This window comes from Bos mutus, chromosome 6 (assembly GCF_027580195.1).
Source record: "Bos mutus isolate GX-2022 chromosome 6, NWIPB_WYAK_1.1, whole genome shotgun sequence".
NCBI lineage: Eukaryota > Metazoa > Chordata > Mammalia > Artiodactyla > Bovidae > Bos > Bos mutus.
This window is the reverse complement of record NC_091622.1, coordinates 45,200,710-45,220,752: the sequence shown is the minus strand read 5'-3', so window position 1 is coordinate 45,220,752 and position 20,043 is coordinate 45,200,710. Positions and strand designations below refer to the sequence as shown.

Below are 20,043 nucleotides of genomic sequence, written 5' to 3'. Positions count from 1 at the left end.
CTGTTACTGTCTTATGCCGCAGATTTCCGGTGTTGTGATTTGTGATCTGATCACAGAGCAAAAGTTGGAAACATTCCTATCTCGGTCTCTTTTTTTGGGCCATGCCACTCAGCTTTTGAGATCTTAGTTTCTAAGTTCCCTGACCAAGGATTGAATCTGGGCCCTTGGCAGTAACGGCACAGAGCCCCAGCTACTGGACTGCCAGAGAATTCCCACCTCAGTCTTTTTTTTTTTTAAAAAGGAGGCACTATGTTCCTTTTACCCATATCTCTGTCACTTCACAGTTATTTGGACATAGAAAGTCACTCAAGTACTGAGTCTTGATTTTCTCATTTGTGAACTGAGGATAATAATAACATCCAAATCATAGGTTGCAAAGATATATGAGATGCTAGATGTAAAGTGCCCAGCCCATCTCTCAGTATGCTCAGTGGACATGATCTAGCCTAAACTATTGTTATTTGTTCTGGAATGAAATAGATTTGGGTGCTAAAAGGATTTGCTCGAGAGCCAAACTCCCCTAAATGGCATCTGTTGTTACTCAAAATCAGGCCTGGACCTTTTTTTTTTTTTTAATTCTGAGTTTTTATTTTTCAAAAGATAATGTTATAAAAACATTAAAGAATAATTTTTAAAGAGAAAAATATTGAAGAATGCACCCATAATGTCATGTCAGGGGGCTTTATTCCTTTGGTCTTTTTTTTTTTTTCCAGTTCCTTCAGTTTTCATGCCTTTCTGAGTCCTGGCCACAAGCCAGTCGTCTCTGTAATGGTAACTAGAGCACATGAACCACTTGAAAAATCTGCTCCTTCTCACATATTGCAGGAATATGTGCCTCCTATTGCCTAATCTCTGTAATTATTACTCTTAACTACTGCCCCATACTCTGTTAAGCTGATAGAATGTAATTTATTAAGTTTTATCTTTTCATGGACATTTATTATATCTTGTTCACTAATGTATTGATTGATTTGACACATGTTTATGTAGTCCTGCCATGTCTTAGACACTGCTTAGTGGTGGGGGCACAGCATTAAAAAATAGACATTATTTTTGTCTACTAAGGAAGTCTATTAAGGAAGATGTGAAGGTCATTTCCTATTACATTGCAAATATAGTAAGTACTACAATGAACATGTTTGTATTTCTACCTTTTACCTCCATTTGATTAATTTCTTTATAATCTGAGAAATGGTATTACTAAGTCAAACAGTCTAAATTGTTTTATGGCTCATAATAATAGTATATGGCCGATTTGCTTTCTGAAGTTGTTTCCCAATCAATATATCACCAAGCAGGACTTAAGTATAAGAGGTTAACGGAAATCACATCGGCACTGGATATTTTCATGGCTTAATATTGCTGATTGAATAATACAAGTTGATCCTTCCTTATTGTTTTAAATTGTCTGTATTTGACCACTGCTGGGAATGAACACTTTTACATATACTTATCTATGATAATTTATTTAACTCTTCATATTTTCTTATGTGAATTCTCTGTTCTTACTCTTTGTCTGCTTATCTGTTGGAGTTGTGGTATTTTTCAATTTAAATTATAATTAGTTCTTTATACATTTGGCCAATAGATAATGAATTTTAAGCTATTACATTGCATATAAATATTTCCCTAGTCCGTTGTCTCATTTATTTTAACCATGTTATTTTTCCATTGTTCTGAGACTTTACAATTTTATAAAGTCATTTTATTCTTTTCTTCTAATACCTCATTTTAAGAGGACCTTTCTTTCAAAAAGTGAAGAAATAGTCTGTTTTCTGCTTGTGTGTGTGTGTAAAATTTAAAGAGACCTATAACTATTAAGAAATTATTTGTCAGCATAGTGGAGCTTAAGATTTGGGACTGTGAATCCGGTCTGCTTGCATTTGAATCCCCTTTCCAGCTGCATGACATAGGGCATATTCCTTAACCTTTCTGTGTCTCAGCTTCCTAGTAATAGTAGTATACAGGGTAATAGAGCCTATCTTGATTTGTTGCTATGAGGATTGAGTTAATATATATAAAACAGAACAAAGCCTCATATACAACAGCACTCAGAAAATGCTGGCTCTGTTATTTTATCGTGATCATAGCACGCTTGTGAGACTCCTGCTGTTTACAAACCAAGGGTTGGTGACTTTTATTTAGAATCAACTAAATGAAAGAAAAGGGAGGATATAAGTCATTAAAGTATGACTTAATTCTTTGAAGGGCAACAACTCTTTGGACTCTGTAAAGCCCTAATGATAAGTTATGCATCATTGTTTATTTCTTGGTCTGGCCACATGCTCAGCTCATGATGGATGGTGCATCTCCTCCAGGTACTATAATAGTTGTCATTCTTTATGAAGCATCTCAACCATCAGGCTCTTAACTGTGTGATTTTATTGCACCTGCACAGCGTAATATGGTAGTCCCTACCTCTGTGGGTCAAGAAGAAGATTTTAATAAGGGAGAGGTAGGGAAGCATGCCAGAGTAGAGGATTTGTGCCAAGAGGAATCAGAAGAGGAGATTTTCCTCACTAGCCTAGGAAAGATGAGTCAAACACTCATACATGACTATGTGTATCAGAAACCCTCTCCATCAGCGCCCACAGCCACAGCTTGTTCAATTTCTGACATGCTGATGGTGACCCAGGGTAGTAATGTAATGATGCAGATTGCCTTTGACTCAGTGTTCTGGTTTTGTTGATAACTCAAGGGCATGTTTTCCAGAAAGTTCTGTCTTGAGAGAGTGAGCAGGAGGACAGATTCCCCCGGTTGACTGGCTTCTGAGCAGATGGGACGCTGTAGCCTCTGAAAGCCTCCTGGTTCTCCTGCAAATAAGTTTCTCAGATGCATATATTTAGGGAAACAATTTATCAATGAAGATGACAAAGCCATCTGGCTCTAAAGACTGAGGAAAAATCCAGAGGTTGTAAAAGTTTATATTCTGATGAGTGTACGTCTAAGTTTTATTATAAGGAAAGAATGAGTTTGGTTTGTGGCTTGTTTTCAGGGATTTTTTAACCTGGCACTGCTAATAGAGGAAGGTGCTATAATCCCACATCATATTCTGGATTTCTTGGAAATTGACCCAACAATCCATTCTAATAACATCTCCATCCTCCGGGAACTGTATGAAAGGTGAGTTCAGAGCCTCTTCAGTACTGTGAACGCTGGGGAATCCAAGTGGGTAGTGTTTGCTTTTTGGCTAAAGTTATCCTTATTCTTATTTTCTAAAGTATTAGTGTTAGTTGGCCAGTTGTGTCCAACTCTTTGCAACCCTATGGACTGTAGTCCACCAGGCTCCTCTATCCATGGAATTCTCCAGGCAAGAATGCTGGAGTGGGTAACCATTCCCTTTTCCAGAGGATCTTCCTGACCCAGGGATCGAACCCTAGTCTCCTGCATTGCAGGCAGATTCTTTATTGCCTGAGCCACGAGGGAAGAGCCCCTTATTTTCTAATGTCAGTGGTTATAGAGGGCCCAGGATTTGCTTCAATTAGAGAACACACAGCTGGACCCAAACTTAATTCCCCTTTCTAGTATCTGAGGACTGAGATACAGAATGTGCTTGATGTGAAGAGGGCCCAGGATTTGCTTCAATTAGAGAACACACAGCTGGACCCAAACTTAATTCCCCTTTCTAGTAACTGAGGACTGAGATATAGAATGTGCTTGATCTGAAGTTAAAATGCTGACGCAGGTTTTCCATGAGAGTGGAAAAAATAGTGTCCAATTAGATGATGCTCTTCTGCAGATAGAGAGGTATCCCTGTGTCTGGACTTTGGACAGACAGACAAAAGTGTTACTTGGCAGTCTCCATGCTGCAAGGTCTTCATTGAAATGTCTTTTTATAAATGATAAGACTGACCTTTTCTGAGATTGTTGCCTGGGTGTCTAGTATTTCCATGTAGGCTCAGACTCCTCAGAACTGCTTTATTTCTTTTTCCCCTCATCTTACATGTGCTTATTTGACTCAAAACAGAAGGACATGGGTTTGAGGATCTGCAAATATTGGCAATGCTACCAACGTCTTCCAACACTGTCAGGATGCCCTGTGCTGTTTGTCTGCAGGTGCTGGAGCCATAGCAATGAGGAGTCCTTCAGCCCCTGCTCCCTGGCCTGGCTTTACCTTAACCTCCGGCTGATCTGGGGCGCTGTACTGCACTCTGCGCTGGTAAGGAACCGTCTCCCCCCAGCCCTGCCCTCGTGGTCCCTGCCTTCTATCAGTCATCTGACATCTGCTTCGGATGTTTGCAGATCTACTTCCTGGGAACCTTCCTGCTATCCATATTGATCGCCTGGACTGTGCAATATTTCCAGTCTGTCTCAGGTAAAGATTTACAAAAAGCTGGGCCCATATATAAAAAAGTAGTGATTCTTTTTCCCTACTAGAAAAATGACACTTTCCCTCCTTGGCCATGCTGTTGCTTTTTGTTAGGAGGATCATTCACAAAATGATGGTTACCCCTAGGGCTATATGGTAATCTCTGGCTGATGCAAGGCTCCAAGTATTGTTACACTTTTCAAAATAAGCAAGGATTTAAAAAACAAAAAAAATACGGTGCTTAAGAAATTTAACAAAAATGTCTACTCCCATTGAAAATATACCTGCTATCAAAAAAACTATGGATTTCCCAGGTGGCACAGTGGTAAAGAATGCACCCACCAATGCAGGAGATGGGGGTTCAGTCCCTGGGTCCGGAAGATCTCCTGGAGGAGGAAATGGCACCCCACTCCAGTATTCTTGCTTGGAAAATTCCAGGGACAGAGGAGCCTGGAGGGCTATAATCCTGGGAGTCACAGAGTCAGACAAGACCGAGCAACTGAGCACACGTGCACACACACCAAAACTATACTTTGTGTGTCTTAAAACTCAGGTCCAAGGCTCCCTCTGGCACAAAGTCTTCCTGTTTATCCCAGTCAAGCATGTGGGATGATAAAGAAGCTCTTGTGATGAATAACATACCCAGTCACTTAGATTCAGAGGGAGGGGCCGAGAGGGCTAATGGAGCCAGCGTTTCGGCTAGTGTGGCTTCCCCTAGTCAGTAGTTCTTTTCTGAACTAGGGTGGGGCGGTCCTTCTAGCTGGGTTTAGAGTCCAGGCGTATCGCCTCATTAGCTGTGTGACTTATGAACAGTTATTCACCTTCCTGATCCTCTAATTTCTTGTCAGTAAAATAAAGTTATAACAGTAGCTACTTCTCAGGGCTGTTAGGAGGGCTCAGTGAAAAAAAATACTCATGGCACTAAAATGACAACTGTAGTTCAATGTTAGATGTTATGTTTATTTGGTATATAAAACCCTCTTGATAAAGTTCGCTGTGGTGTCTGTCTTTCCTATGAGACCATCAGCTGAGTCAGAGGAAGGCCTTGGTCTCATCATTTATGACCTCACACTGAGTAGGTGCTCACGTTTGCGAACGCCTCTCAGTAGAGAATTCCAATTCCCCACCACCTGGGAAGCTATACCAGGACCGAATTATGCATGAAGACCGGCAGGGATATTTACAAATGGATACATTAGGACTGGACATGGCGTTTGAGCATCGGCACAGCCGCTGTTTGTGTAGCAAATAATGAAAAGCAAAAGGAGTGCATTTCAGCACATATTCGATGGTGAGATGGAAGTCACTCTTCTGAGAGGCTAATACAGAGTCATTTTCCCTGATTACCTGAGGAGGTTAATAAGGAACCATCAAAAACCCTTCCAGGTCTGATGCCCTGTAGCATGCCGGCTGATAAATTTTCCTCATGCAAATTCTGTCCCGTCCCTAAATTTGTTGCCAGGTAGAGCACATTTATTTTGCATCTTGTCAGTGTTTTCCATTTCAAATTATCTTTGTCATTTTTACTCTGTAGAAATATTGTTATGATTATTACAAATGCAATTCCGTTAGAGGAGCTGAAAATTGTCTTTATGATTTTATGCCAGCTGGTAGCCATGAAAATTCATGGGCTGGTAGAATGGCTTTTATCAGAAGTCATCTTTTTTTCCTTTCTCCATAGCTTCATTATTAGTCCCTCCACATTTCCATCTCCCTGTCCCTCCTGCCTTTTGATATGTTTTCCCCTTCCTATGTATCCTTTGCTCTTTCATTCTCTTTTTCTCTTCACTTTTTTCAAACTCTTTAACTTGCTTCTTTATATACATACCTCTTCCCTTTGGTGAGCACCGGAGAAGTCTGAATATATATATAAAAATAATTTAATTCTATGCCCTTCATTTTACAGATGGTAAAATGGGGGCTACAGGAATGACATGGTTTACCCAAAATCACAAAATAAAATCCAAGAAAGGATGTAGGGCAGCTGACATCTGAGCTTTTTCAGTCACAATACTTTACAGCAGGGGCTACCATCTGCCTCTGACCCATTGTCATCTTACATAAGACATATTTTTTAACACATTTTCTGGTACCCTGAAATGAAGGACAAGTAACCTGCCTATATACTTATTTTTAAAAATACTCTAAACAGCGATATAAAGAAGAAATAAAAAAGAAAGCAATTATAATAAAATAACACGCATTTCAATATGTATATCCTAGCCCCGTGCTTCTTAATTTCAATGTGCATAGAAATCAGGCAGGGATCTGGTTAAATGTAGGTTCTAGGTCAGTCAGTCTGGAGGTGGCCTCTGAGAGCCTACATTTCGTACAGCGTTTCAGGTTGCAACCACAGAGCTATTCTATGGGTCATACTTGGAGTCACAAGGGCCTAGAAGTAAAAACAAAAACTCTAGGTATTTCCAACGGAGAAGGCAATGGCACCCCACTCCAGTACTCTTGCCTGGAGAATCCCACGGTCGGAGAAGCCTGGTGGGCTGCAGTCCATGGGGTCGCTGAGGGTCGGACACGACTGAGGGACTTCACTTTCACTTTTCACTTTCATACATTGGAGAAGGAAATGGCAACCCACTCCAGTGTTCTTGCCTGGAGAATCCCAGGGATGGGGGAGCCTGGTGGGCTGCCGTCTATGGGGTTGCACAGAGTGGGACACGACTGAAGTGATGCAGCAGCAGCAGCAGGTATTTCCAAAACATGCCTCCATGGGGGTCCCTACCAGCCCTGTTAGGACTAGCATTGAATTAAAGTATGTAGTAAATTATTTTCATATTTTTTAAGTCTTCAACATAAGTACAGATTTGTCCCTAGTTTTGAAATAAGAGGGTACTCCATCAGTGATTGGGCGATGGGGCAAGAGGGGATTGGAGCACAGAGAAGAAGAGAAGCACTGCAGAGGGGTCCTGAGAGGGCAAAGTTTCTGCCCCAGGAACCTCCTGGATGAGCCAACGTCCTGTAGAGATGCAGGTGGTAACCCTGACCATGGTGTAGCCGGTGCAGGAATGCAGCCCGGATGCTGACTGCCAGAGTACAGAGGGACAGGATTTGTGGGCTCAGAGCCTCCCTTAAGGCTCTGGGTGGGAGGATTGTGCCATAAGTTAGGGATCTTTGTCATTTTGTGATTTGCATTTTTTACTGTCAGTTGTTTTTAAAAACTAATGATTTATGGCCAGACCTTTAAATTGAACTGTCCATCCATTTTGCGTTCAGCTCCAGCTACCTTCATTTTCCTCCTGAGTTTATTCGCTTTGTGATATATAGTCAACATTTCACTGTGTTTGCCACATTAAATTGTCCTGCATTCAGAAGGCTAGTGGTGCGGGACAGTAGCTGACAGCTCAGGCTGCTGAGATTCCGGCCTGTCTCTAGTTGTGTGACCTTCGGCAAGGGAGGGACCCTCTCTGTTTCTCGGTTTCCCATTCTCTAAAACAGCAGAAGACCATCTTATTTACAAAGCAGAAATAGAGACACAGACATAGAGAACAAACATACTGATACCAAGCGGGGACGGGCTAGGGGGGAGAGTGGGATGAACTGGGACATTGGGATTGACATATATACTATTGGTGCTATGGATAAAAAAGATAACTAATGAGAACCTACTGTATAGCTCAGGGACCTCTACTCAGTGCTCTGTGGGGACCTAAATGAGAAGAAAATCCAAAAAAGAGGGGATATATGTATTTATATAGCTGATTCACTCTGCTGTACCTTAGATACTAACACAACATTGTAACGCAACTATACTCCAAAAAAAATTTTTTTTTAAAGAAAAGAAAGAAAAATAAATAAAATAGCAAAAATAGAAGTACACCTACCTCGTATTGTAGTTGAGAAAGCCAAATGAAAGGACATAGGGTTCTTTAGAACTCAAGAAATGTTAGCTGGGAGCTTCCTAAGGAGTAGTGGTCTCTGGGGCATTTTCCTTTCCATTAAAGCATGCTGACAGCAGGTAACGCCTACACTTAAAGAGCTTGTTTACCTCAGTCAGTATCACAACACTACCGGAGTCTAGCATGCTTTTCTTTGCTGTTAGACTCTTTCTAAGACGTAAAACTCTTTTTCAAAAACCAGCTGAACAAAGATACCGATTAGTTTAGCAAGCATACCAGAATAAGTCCACAAAAAATATTGTGTACACACAAAAGATCTTTTCTTTCCTTTGAGGGAAATTGTTTTTGATTCCTAGCTTGCATTTCCCCAGTTGGTTCAATCTTTCTGGAAGCTGACGCCTCCCAGGGACGTGCTAAGGTCCATGGGTCTTGGGTGGCACTAACCACTCAGATGATCATCAGTCTGATAACAGAATACACACTGACCTGAGCCTACAGCATCCTTCCAGGTCCTTCAGCTTTGCAGCTTCTGAGTCATCAATGAGTCCCAAAGCTGATCACCATTAGCCATTCTTCCCCCAACTCTTCCTTTCTCAGATTGCTGCAGGGCAAGAAGAGAACTCCACTGAGCTACACCCCCAGCCAGGCTCAGCCTCTTTCTCACACTCCAAAAACCTCCTTTCCCCACCTCATTGCATCTCTAAAGCACTTTTCCTCTTCCCTCCCTGTCAAAGATGCCAAGCATAATTGCCTTAATAGACTCAGGCTTTGAGGGGGGAAAATCCCAAAGTGTGTCTGGGAGCATCTCCATTTCTCTTGTCACAAATCTCCCCTGAGACCAAAAAAAGTATGGAGCCTTGGCTGCCTAGCAGAAAGTAAAAGGGAGAATAGAGGCAGACAATGTAATGACCAGTTCAGAGAAAGTCCTGCCTTCCTCAGATTAGTGTAAACTTTATGTCTAAACATAATACAGAGGAGAGAGCAAGATCTGTAGAATTACCAGCTCCGGGCATGACACAGGGTCACCTTTGGAACCAATGTCAGCCAATTCAAAATTTAAGCCAACTCATCATCCGTTTCCCCTAAGTAGTTAATTTAGGGGTCTTTTAAAAAGAATAAGATGATACGATCAAGATTAATTAAACCTTTTCCTACTCTTTCCCTGTCCTCTCCATTTCCAGTTAATGAGGTTTCTTCTAAAATTACAGTAAAATGTCACAAAGTGGTGCTCATGAAAAAAGCAGTAGCTTTAAAGTCAGAGTGATTTAATGGTGAGATTTTACTTTTCTCCTATCTCATTACCCTTGGTGCCCTACTGGTATCTTTACTCATGAGAAATGTTTAAATGACATGGGTTTTCTACATGGGCTGGGCCCTGCTGGAGCCAGAGGCTCAAATGAAGTAGATTTAATCTCCAGATTTTCAGTTTCCCTCCCTCACTTCCTTACCCGCACCCACCTCCCCTGTCTTTGTAAATATTCAATTATCTCCCAATTCACCCAATATATTCTCTACTATTCTTCTTTTCTTTGTGCTCACATCTGGTGAGCTGGCAAGCAGGTTTTTTTCCTACAATGGTCCACGACAGAGGTTGGCGAACTTTTTCTGAAAAGGGCCGGATAATAAACATTTGAGCCTTTGAGGGCCATCTCTGTCACAACTATTCAACTTTCATTATAGTTCAAAAGCATCCATTGATGATACTGGAAAACAAATGATGAGACTGGTCTTCAATAAAATGCTACTGTGGACGTGACTATTTAAATCTCATATACTTCTCACATATCACAAAATAGTACTCTTTTGATTTTTATTCAACCATTTCAAAATGCAAAAACCATTCTTGGATTGCAAACTATACAAAAACAGGCAGCAAGTCACATTAGGTCCATGGACTGCAGTCTGCCAACCCAGGGCCAACTCTTGATTTTTCTCACTAATGAACAGGAAATGGTCCCCCACGCAACAAATAATCCAAAAATCACTTCTATTTGGCTCTGGAATGCACTCTGCAATTTTTTAAGCAGCACGCTGGTTTTCCTGGTTACCTTGATTCTAGTCCGGTAATCAAATTAGAATGGATTCCAGGTGAGTGGAGACAAAGAGGCCATTCTAAAATTATGACCCACTGTAGGGGACAAGGCTTGTCCAATGATTGCAAACTCCTGATGAAAATGGAAGAGTTCTCACATGGATAATAGCAAATTTACTGCTGAAACATTGAGCATTTTTATTATGTTCTAACAAGATTTCAGTGGTGGCAATGCTAATTATGCATTCTTTCTACATTTACACATTGGCACTTTTTTGTTTTAATCAGAAAACTGATTGCTGATTTATCTTGTTACCATGGTGATTTAAACATTTCCCTGAGCTTGAAATGGAAAAATAGGTGACTTAGTACTTCATTAACTTCCTCAAAGAATCATCAGAAGGATAAATCTTTGGTCCTGAGAAGGTCTTGGACACCATGCGATCCAAGCCCCTCAATTTACAGATGAGGAAACCAAGGCCTGTGAGATTCAAGCATCATCTTAGGACTGAAATGTCTGCCATTCATTATCTACCCCAAAGTTGCCTACTAGTGATTGATAAATGTGATTTGCCTAGAATAGGTCTCCTGACTCCAAATGGTCTTTCTACCGAATCACCGGGTATCACAGTCCTTGCCATGGTTAGGTCACCTGCCGGAGTGATGACTCTGGCCTAGAAGTGTCACATCATTACATAACACCTGGGCACCACCCCCCACCCCGCACCACCACCACCACTGTTTTGTTCTTTCAGAACAGTCTCTGGATTCACAAAGTCTTCTGTAGATATTGGAGAGGGTTCCTTGAAGAATTCCTTTACATATTCAAAAAGGTCAGAGGCTTTGGAGCCCATTCCTGATTTGTCTAGAATAGCCTCTCAGAGGTGGAAATCTTGAAGAGTTTATCCAGAAGTCAGATGATCAACATCTGGTGGCATCTTCTGCAAGTTGGTACATTTCAGGATGGACATTTGGGAACCTTTAAAAATGATCCCACCTACTGACTCAAGGACTGCAGAACTTAAGAGCACTGCTTAAAGGCGAACTAGCAATTGTTCCCACAAAGCATGGCCACTGTACTAGCCACATGTCATATTACCCCATTTGACAGAGAAACTGCAGCTCAGAGAGGTTAAGTAACTTGCCCAAGCTCGCTCCGCAACTGGGAACTGGCAGGACCATGTGACTCCTCAGTTTTCTGGCTTCAAAGTTTTAGCTATTTTCATAAGCTCCTGGGGTCTAAAAGTGAGCCGTAGGCATCCCAGAAACAAATGCTTTCATCAGTCCTGCCAGCCAGGCCCCAGAAATTGATAAATCAATACATTACCATAGTAAGCCAGGTCACTAGTAGTAATAGCTAACATCTAATCAGTATGTAGACAAACCAAACACTGTTCTAAGAACGGAATATGCATTAATTCATTTAGTCCTTATGGCAATAAGGTATAGAATCCCAGGGACGGGAAGCCTGGTGGGCTGCCGTCTATGGGGTCGTACAGAGTCGGACACGACTGAAGAGACACAGCAGCAGCAGCATTCTTATTTTGCCCATTTTTTTTTAGAGGCAGAAAGAGAGTGGGTAACTTGTCCAAGGTTACATCACTGATTAAAGGCAGGGCAGCCAGGTCCCAGAGCCCAGTCTTATGGACGGACCAGGATATATCTCAACCTCGGTGCCTAACGCAGGTGTGTCAGCCTCAGCACTTGTGATATCTGGAGCTGAATCATTCCTTGTTGATGGGAGTAGGGGAGGTTGGCATAGGCATTTTATGATGCTTAGGCAGCATCCCTGGCTTCTACCCACTAAATGCCAGTAGCACCTGACCCTTCAGTTGTGACAACCAAGAATGTCTACTGACGTTGCTAACTGTCTCCTGGAAATCAAAATTACCTCCACTTGAAAACTATTGACATAAAGTATAAAACTTTATAAGCCTCCCTAATCTTTATGGTGGTCCAAGCTTCTTACTAAAGGTAGAATGATAAATAATTAAGCCTGGTAATTATGTTTTCCAAAGTTTATATACATGTACTTAAATAAGTCAATTTAAATCAAATTTGATATATCATCCAAATGGAATCGGAATGTGAATGAAACTAACACTTTTCTGATTGATTGCTATAATCCATAGCATCAATACCAAGTGAAAAAAAAAGGAGAGAGAGAGATCTGACCATAGAAAACATAGACCAAGAGTTGTTTCTCCCTTCCTTCCTTCCTTCCTTCCTTCCCTCCACCTTCTTCCCTTTCTTTTCCTCTTTTTTCTTTCTTAATATTTACCTGGAATTTGCAGCATAATTTTAAGACTCCCAGAGATCTTTGCATATCTATTCCAATTGCCTTTTATAGGAGGAAACACCAAAGTCCAAAGAACCCAGATAATGGGTCCTAAGTTGCTCATCTGTTTATAGTATCAAGGACACTAGACGAGCAGCATCTCTTCTGGCTTGCTAGAGTCCAGGTGTGGTTGTGTGTCCTCTACACACTGTTTTGAGGATTCAGCATGTGTTGTGCACGTGTCTCTGCAGCCAGCAGTTCCCACCTGATGCCAGCCCGGGTCTCCGCAAACCCTACGGACCCCACTGCAAGTCCAGCTGTGACTCCAACGGCAGATGCCTCCGCTCAGGACCAGCCCACCATCACCAACAATCCAGAGCCACGTGGGTGAACTGTGCAATCCAGGTCTCTCGAGATGAGAGAGAATCCTTTCAACAATTGGTACTGGAGAGCTGTGGCTGGGGCATTGTACACCTTAAATGTCTTCTCAGCTGGATGCGAATTTTGCACTTGGTGTCTTTTTTTTTTTAATCAAAGAAATACCCAGAGCAGACAGTGGTTATACCAAAGGTTATCAAACAAATACAAGGAGCATGTTGATCACAGGGGTGTGTTGGAAAGGGTAACTGGGTTATTCTGGATGTCCATGCCTAATGATTGTGTGTACAGGGAGTCAGAGTTTGCCTTGTGGTGTATCCAAATCCTTATACACTGAGGTGCATTTTAAGAATCTTAGCCCCTTGTTCATTCCATTTTATTAAAACAGCAGAAAATTGCGACTTCTCTACCAGTTGGATAATATTTGGTATGCGTGTTTGCCACTGCCCTGCTCCTCGCAGTCCCACGGACAGATTTCCATTTGACATCTAAGACCAGCATTTCTGAGGCACCTTGAAATGAATAGGTTAAGGCTGGAAACACAGGAAAGGCCATGGCTTTGTAAATGGGTTTGCATTTTTCTCCTTGAATTTTTCTAGGGTCGTAATGCTTCCAAATCAGTTAATGACACTGTTGGATGTCGTTTACTTTTCAATTGCAATCCATAAAATAACATTTAGAAAATTCTTAGTATTTAAGTGTAGTATTTTCCATGAATTACCCATTAGAATAGACTGGCAGCAGTGGAAAACGCAGGAAACAAGCCTTTAGCTCATAGTCTCATTCCCCACCCCTTATGCCTGCCTGCATCTGCGTAGGGGTGTGTGTGTGTGTGTGTGTGTGTGTGTGTGTGTGTGTGTGTCTGAGAGAGAGAGAGAGAAGAGAAAGAGCCAACTGCCCACACTGTTTGCTGCTAAGGTAGTAAATAAATCAGTAATGCAATATTGTGGGTCCAAACTACTCTTTGCACTACTTTATTTACAGTAGTAAATAAAAATTATTTTTATACCATTGACTCCTAGGAAGTGGTTGCTTTTTTAAAAATTTTTTTGTAGTTAACTGTTGTCATTGTACAAAGTCCTAAAGTCCATACATTCACCTCAAGGAGGCAAAAAGAAAAAGTCCCCTTATGAGAGGGATTATTGCTGGTAAACATTAACGTTTGTGGATAGAGAGGTGGCAGGAGTCTCCTCTCCAGGGAACCTGAGCTCAGGGACTGAGCCCTGTGATGTTCACACAGTATCAGCCATTGTCTCAGGGCTCTGCTGTTATAAGGCTGGGTTTCTATCAGTTCTGCTAAGTCTGTAGCCCATCCTCTTCCTCCTCTGTGTACTGTTCTTGTTTTAGCAAAGATTGTCCTTCCTGCTTGTGAAAACATTAGGCTTTGGAGTCAGACAGCCCTGGATACAAATTCTGGTTCTGCTGCTTACTAGCTCTGTAATCTGGGGTGAGTGATTAACCTCTCTGAGTCCTAGATTACTGTTTTACAAAATATTGGCCATATAACCCACCTCTTGGGTTTTTTATGAGGCTTAAGTAGGATAACAGGGCTTCCCAGGTGGCGCTAGTGATAAAGAACCCACCTGCTAGTGTAGAAGACTCACATTGGACCCCTGGGTGGGGAAGATCTCCTGGAGAAGGAAATGCAGCCCATTCCAGTATTGTTGCCTGGAGAATCCCATGGACAGAGGAGCCTGGCGGGCTATAGAACAGAGTGTTGCAAAGAGACAACGGACACAACTGAAGTGACTCAGCACACACGCAATCAAGTAGAATAATGTGTATAACTCTGAGGACGGTGCCCTGAACATGATTGCTTGTTATTTTTATTAGAGAAGTTGAGGGGTCAGATCAAGGGCTCTTTGGTCCACCTAGATGCTCTTCATGGCAAACATGCCTATTCTCCAGCTGCTGGGAACACAGGCCACTGACAGTTCATAGCTGCACTCCTCACTGGGAATTGCCATCAGTGACAGGGTAAAAATCTTTCCACATGCAGCTCAGGGCCAATGACTTGTTAATGCCGGGAGGGAGGTTTGCACAAGTCTCAGCACTATTGACATTCAGGGTCAGGTGCTTCTTTGTCATGGGGCGGTGGAGGAGGGTTGCCTGTCTTGGGCATTAGGATGTACTACAGCAGCATCACTGGTCTCTACCCATTAGAAGCCAGTAGTGCATGCACCCCACCCCAACACACACACCCCTTCATAGGCCAGTTGTGACAGCCAAAAAAGTTCTGACATTGCCAAACATTCCTTAGAGGGTAAAAAAATCATCACCCCTCCTTCACCTTGGTAATGATTGGTGTAGGAAAACAAAGGCTCCTTGCCTCAATTTGGAACAGTCCTTGAAGGGCCACCCCAGCTCCAGAACACCATCTTGGTGGCACCCTCATTCTAGCTCAAATTCTGTCTCTGCCCAATTCTGCCCTCCTTGTTTTCACATTAGATTTCCTGACATCTCCTATAAAGGCTCCTATAACACTTTCCACACAACCCTGCACTAAGAATCTGTTTCCAAGAAACACAATTATGTTAGTCTTCTAGAGCTGCCATGTCAAAGTAGCACAGACTGGGTGACTTAAACAACAGAGCTTATTTTCTTGCTGTAGGGAGACTGGAAATCCAAGATCAAGATGTCAGCAGGGTGGTTTCTTCTGAGGCCTCTCCATGGCATGTAGGTGGCAGGTCTTCTAACGGTATCTCTTTATAGTCTTCCTTCTGTGTGTGTCTGTGCCCTAATCTCCTCTTACAAGGACAGCAGTCCTATTGCATCAGGGCCCATCCCTAATGACCTCATTTTACCTTAAATATCTCTTTAAAGACCCTATCTCCAAATGTGATCACATTCTGTGGTACTGGGGGTTAAGACTCTAATACGTGAGTTTTAGGAGGACACAATTCAGCCCATAATACCAACCTAAAACACCATGGCAGGTTGATTAAGGTCCAGAATATGGACTCTTGGGAGCTGTCCTGATATGAGACAGTTGCCCAAACACGCTCATCTCAGCTGATTCTGGAAAGAACAGGAGTGGTTCCAGAGCCAAACCACTTCAATCACTTCAGTTGAAGCTGCTAGAAAGAGAGTAAAAGTGTTAGTCACTCCATTCTGCCAACTCTTTGAGACCCCGTGGACTGTAGCCCACCAGGCTCTTCTGTCCATGGAATTCTCCAGACCAAGAACACTGGAAAGGTAGCCTTTCCCTTCTCCGGGGGATCTTCCCAACCCAGGGATTGAACCTGCGTCTTTTGCACTGAAGGCTGGATTCTTTACCATCTGAGCTACCAGGGAAGCTAGTAGGTCTTCCATCAATTCCTGTTCCAGCTTAGACTCCTGTTCTCTTGGGAGTTCTCAGACTGTATGATATAGGTCCAGCCTTGATCTCCATCTTCTCTCCTTATGTTCTAAACTCAGTTCCCAAAAGTCTGATGTCCATGCTGGCTAGAATAGAACCCTGTGCAGTGAAGGCAACAGGGCTGGGGGTTCGGGTGGGGGTGGGGAGAAAGAAAGGAATGGAGGATGGGGTCCAGAGATGATACTCAGTTACTTCCCTGTTGTCCCCTCTCCTTGGGACATTCTTAGGCCAGAGGTGAAGTTCAGTAGATTGTCAAACAGATCTAGCACTCAGATGTAACTTATTTGGTCCACCAAATGCTTTTAAGAATTCAGTTATGTTGTTATCTTAAAGATTTTAGGCTTTTCCTGCAAAAATCTACAGATGTGAAAAACTGGACTTTCATTGCTATATGGCAAGAACTGGCTAAAGCTGAGAAGGTCTGCTCCTTTTAGATCTTGTGGTTTCTGGCTTGCCCCCGTCTCCACCATTCCCTGCTGTTTAAACTTAACCTATGTAGGTATTTGAATTTATGATCCATGCTTTGGACTTTCTCTTCATTCTTAATGACTATTGTGACAAGTTTGAGACAGACCTCCAAATTTATCTACTGCTTAATCACTGCAAAGCCCCTGGGGAACTGGGGAAATGGTAGTCTTTCTGCCGTCTAATAGAGGGAGAGGCCAAGTTGTGAGTCATTTGAAGTCCAGTAAAGTGTCCAAAATGTTTCAGTATAAAATGTCAATTAAAAAATATATATATATTCGGGAATTTCCTGGCAGACCAGTGATTAAGATTTCATTCTTTCACTGCTGAGGATGCAGGTTCAACCCCTGGTCTGGGAACTAGGATCCCACAGTCCTCTCAATGAGACCAAAAAATTTTTATAAATATTAGCATTTTCCTACACCAACAAATAACTAAATGATAAAATATTAAAGAATTATATTTATTAAAAACAAATATTTAATAAAATAATAAATATTGTAACAAATTAAATAGTTCATTTACAATAGCAATACAGTTATAAAAGGATAAACAAATATGCTAGTAATTAAACTTAACAATGAATTCAATAGATCTTTACCAAGAAAAAAATTTTAATTTAAAAGTATATAATGGACTTCCTGGTGCTCCAGTGGTTAAGAGCCTTCCTAAAAATGCAGGGGACATGGGTTCGATCCCTGGTCTGGGAAGATTCCACATGTTGCGGGGCAGCTGGGCCTGTGCCCCACAGCTACCAAGACTGTGCTCTGGAGCTGGAGTCAGGTGGCTGAAGCTACTGAAACTCACATATCCTGGAGCCTGTGCTCCGGAACAGGAGAGGCCACCGCAATGAGAAGCCCAGGCACCACAGCTAGAGAGTAGCCCCTGTTTACCAAAACTAGAGAAAGCCAGCATGCAGCAACAAAAACCCAAAAATAAATAATAAATAAACATTTTTTTAAAAGTATATAGAGAAGATATAAATAAAGCGATATACCAAGTTCATGGGTGGGATAACAACATAAAAATATATCAATTTCCTCATAGTTGATATATAAATTCACTGAAATTTTAATCAAAGTCTTGATTTTGTGAGACACTAGCAAACTGATTTTAAAATTGATATGAAAGAATAAAAATCCATGCATAACAAACTAAAAAAAGAAAAGTGCATTGACCTACCAAATATTATTATACAATAAAATCATAATAGCAGAAATAGTAGGGTGATGATGCAGGAACAGACAAATGATTCCAGGTGAAAAAATGGGGATCACAGGAACCGACTAGATTTATATGGAAATTTGATGTGTGATAAAATATTATCACAACTCAGTGGGACTAAGAGTAGAATATTTAATAAATAGAGTTAGGAAATTGGCCAATCATATGCAGAAAAATAAGATTGAAATTGTATCTCATGTCCTTTATTTTTAAAATTCAAAATAAATTAAAAATTTAACATAAAAAGTAGAACCACAAGGCTAGCAGGAGAAATTGTAGGAGAATATTTTATACATTCAGAGAAGGCAATGGCACCCCACTCCAGTACTCTTGCCTGGAAAATCTCATGGGCGGAGGAGCCTGGTAGACTGCAGTCCATGGGGTCGCTAAGAGTCAGGCACGACTGAGCGAATTCACTTTCACTTTTCACTTTTATGCATCGGAGAAGGAAATGGCAACCTGCTCCAGTGTTCTTGATTGGAGAATCCCAGGGATGGTGGAGCCTGATGGGCTGCCATCTATGGGGTCACACAGAGTCAGACACAACTGAAGTGACTTAGCAGCAGCAGCAGCAGCATTTTACACATTTTAATGAGGAAAGATTTTTTAAAAACAATATATAGATTTCTCCTCTTCAAAAATGAAGGATTTTTATTCAGAAAAGTCTACCACAGCCAAAGTTGGTGGATTGGTGACAGGCTGGGAGAAGGCATTTGTAACATCCAACAAGGCAAAGGAGCAATATATAGGTTGCACTAGGAATGTATGTTAATTAACCACCACAACAAACAGAAAACCTAGTAGAAAAAATATTCAAAACCTATTATCAGGTAATTCATAAATGAAGAAAATTTAATGACTTACGAATAAAGAGCTGCTAATCTAGCTTGAAGTCAAAGAAATACAAACTAAAATTAAAAGGCATAATAACTTCATAGCCATCATATTTGCAAGAATGAGAAAGACACGCATATGGGAAAATAGTAACTCTCATTCTTAGTCACTTGGAGGGCAAACTGGCAAGCAATATGGCAGTAATGCTGAAATTAAATATCAATAGACTCAGCAAACCCTCCTAAGTATGGACTCCACAAACTGCACAGGTCCCATGGGGAATATATATGAAGGAGGATGTTCTTCACAGCAGTACTGAGAGAGCAAGGTGATGGAGCAGCCTGGATGTCCATCAGTTGGAGAATGGATATGATGGATGGATGAAGTGTAAAACAACACACAGTATCTGATAATATAAAATACCTAGGGATAGATTTAACACAATTTTATGAAGTCTGTATTCTGAAAACTAAGAGCATTACTTAAAATTAAACAAAGAGAAAAATTAAACAAACCTAAATAAAATGGAGATATATACCATGTTTATAGATTAATAGACTTAATAGTTTCAAGATAGAAATCCTTTTTGAATTGGTTTATAGATTCAATGCAATAACAATCAAAATCTCAGCAGGATACTTTGGTAGAAATTGCCAAGTTGATTCTAAAATTTATATGGAAATGCAAAGACCTGGAATAAATAAAGCAATGTAAAAGAAAATATGTAAAAACAAATATAAGAACAAAACTAGAAGACTGACATTACTTGATTTTAAGACTTACCATAAAGCTACAGTTATTAAGACAGTGAGTATCATACTAGCATAAAAATAGACAAATAAATGGTAAAGAATAGAGATTCTAGAAATTCCCATACACATACAGTCAAATGATTTTCAACAAAGTTGCCACAAAAAAAAATTATCTGCCTTGGAGAAAGAAAGATGTTTTCATAAAAACAACTTAATAGTCACAAGCAAAAACAAAACAAAACAAAAAATTTGATTCTTCCCTTACACCAGATATAAAAATTAAAATTTGTCATAGAATGTATACACTAAAATTATAAAACTTGTGGAAGAAAGTGCTGGGATCCTTGAATTTGGCAAAGATTTTCTTACGTAGGACACAAAAAAACATGAACTATAAATTTAAAAAATCAGTAAATTGGACTTGACCAAAATGAGGAACTCTTGCTCTTCAAAAGACACTTACCCAATTGAAAAGGCAAGTCACAAACTGAGAAAATATATCTGCAAAAAAATGTATATGACAGAGGACTTCAATATACCATATGTAAGGAATCCTTGCAAC

At 40.9% G+C, this 20,043-nt stretch overlaps 1 protein-coding gene across 1 annotated transcript in view; it reads left to right on the top strand.

Moving 5' to 3' along the window:
* Positions 1 to 13,720, top strand: part of SEL1L3 (SEL1L family member 3) — a 108,239-nt gene extending 94,519 nt beyond the window's left edge. Inside the window, exons 21-24 of the mRNA XM_070372233.1 lie at positions 2,996 to 3,123; positions 4,057 to 4,159; positions 4,243 to 4,315; positions 12,722 to 13,720. Coding sequence (XP_070228334.1) covers positions 2,996 to 3,123; positions 4,057 to 4,159; positions 4,243 to 4,315; positions 12,722 to 12,861 — 444 coding nt within the window. The 3' untranslated portion in view covers positions 12,862 to 13,720. The remainder of the gene's footprint in view (positions 1 to 2,995; positions 3,124 to 4,056; positions 4,160 to 4,242; positions 4,316 to 12,721) is intronic.
* Positions 13,721 to 20,043: the final 6,323 nt, after the last annotated feature.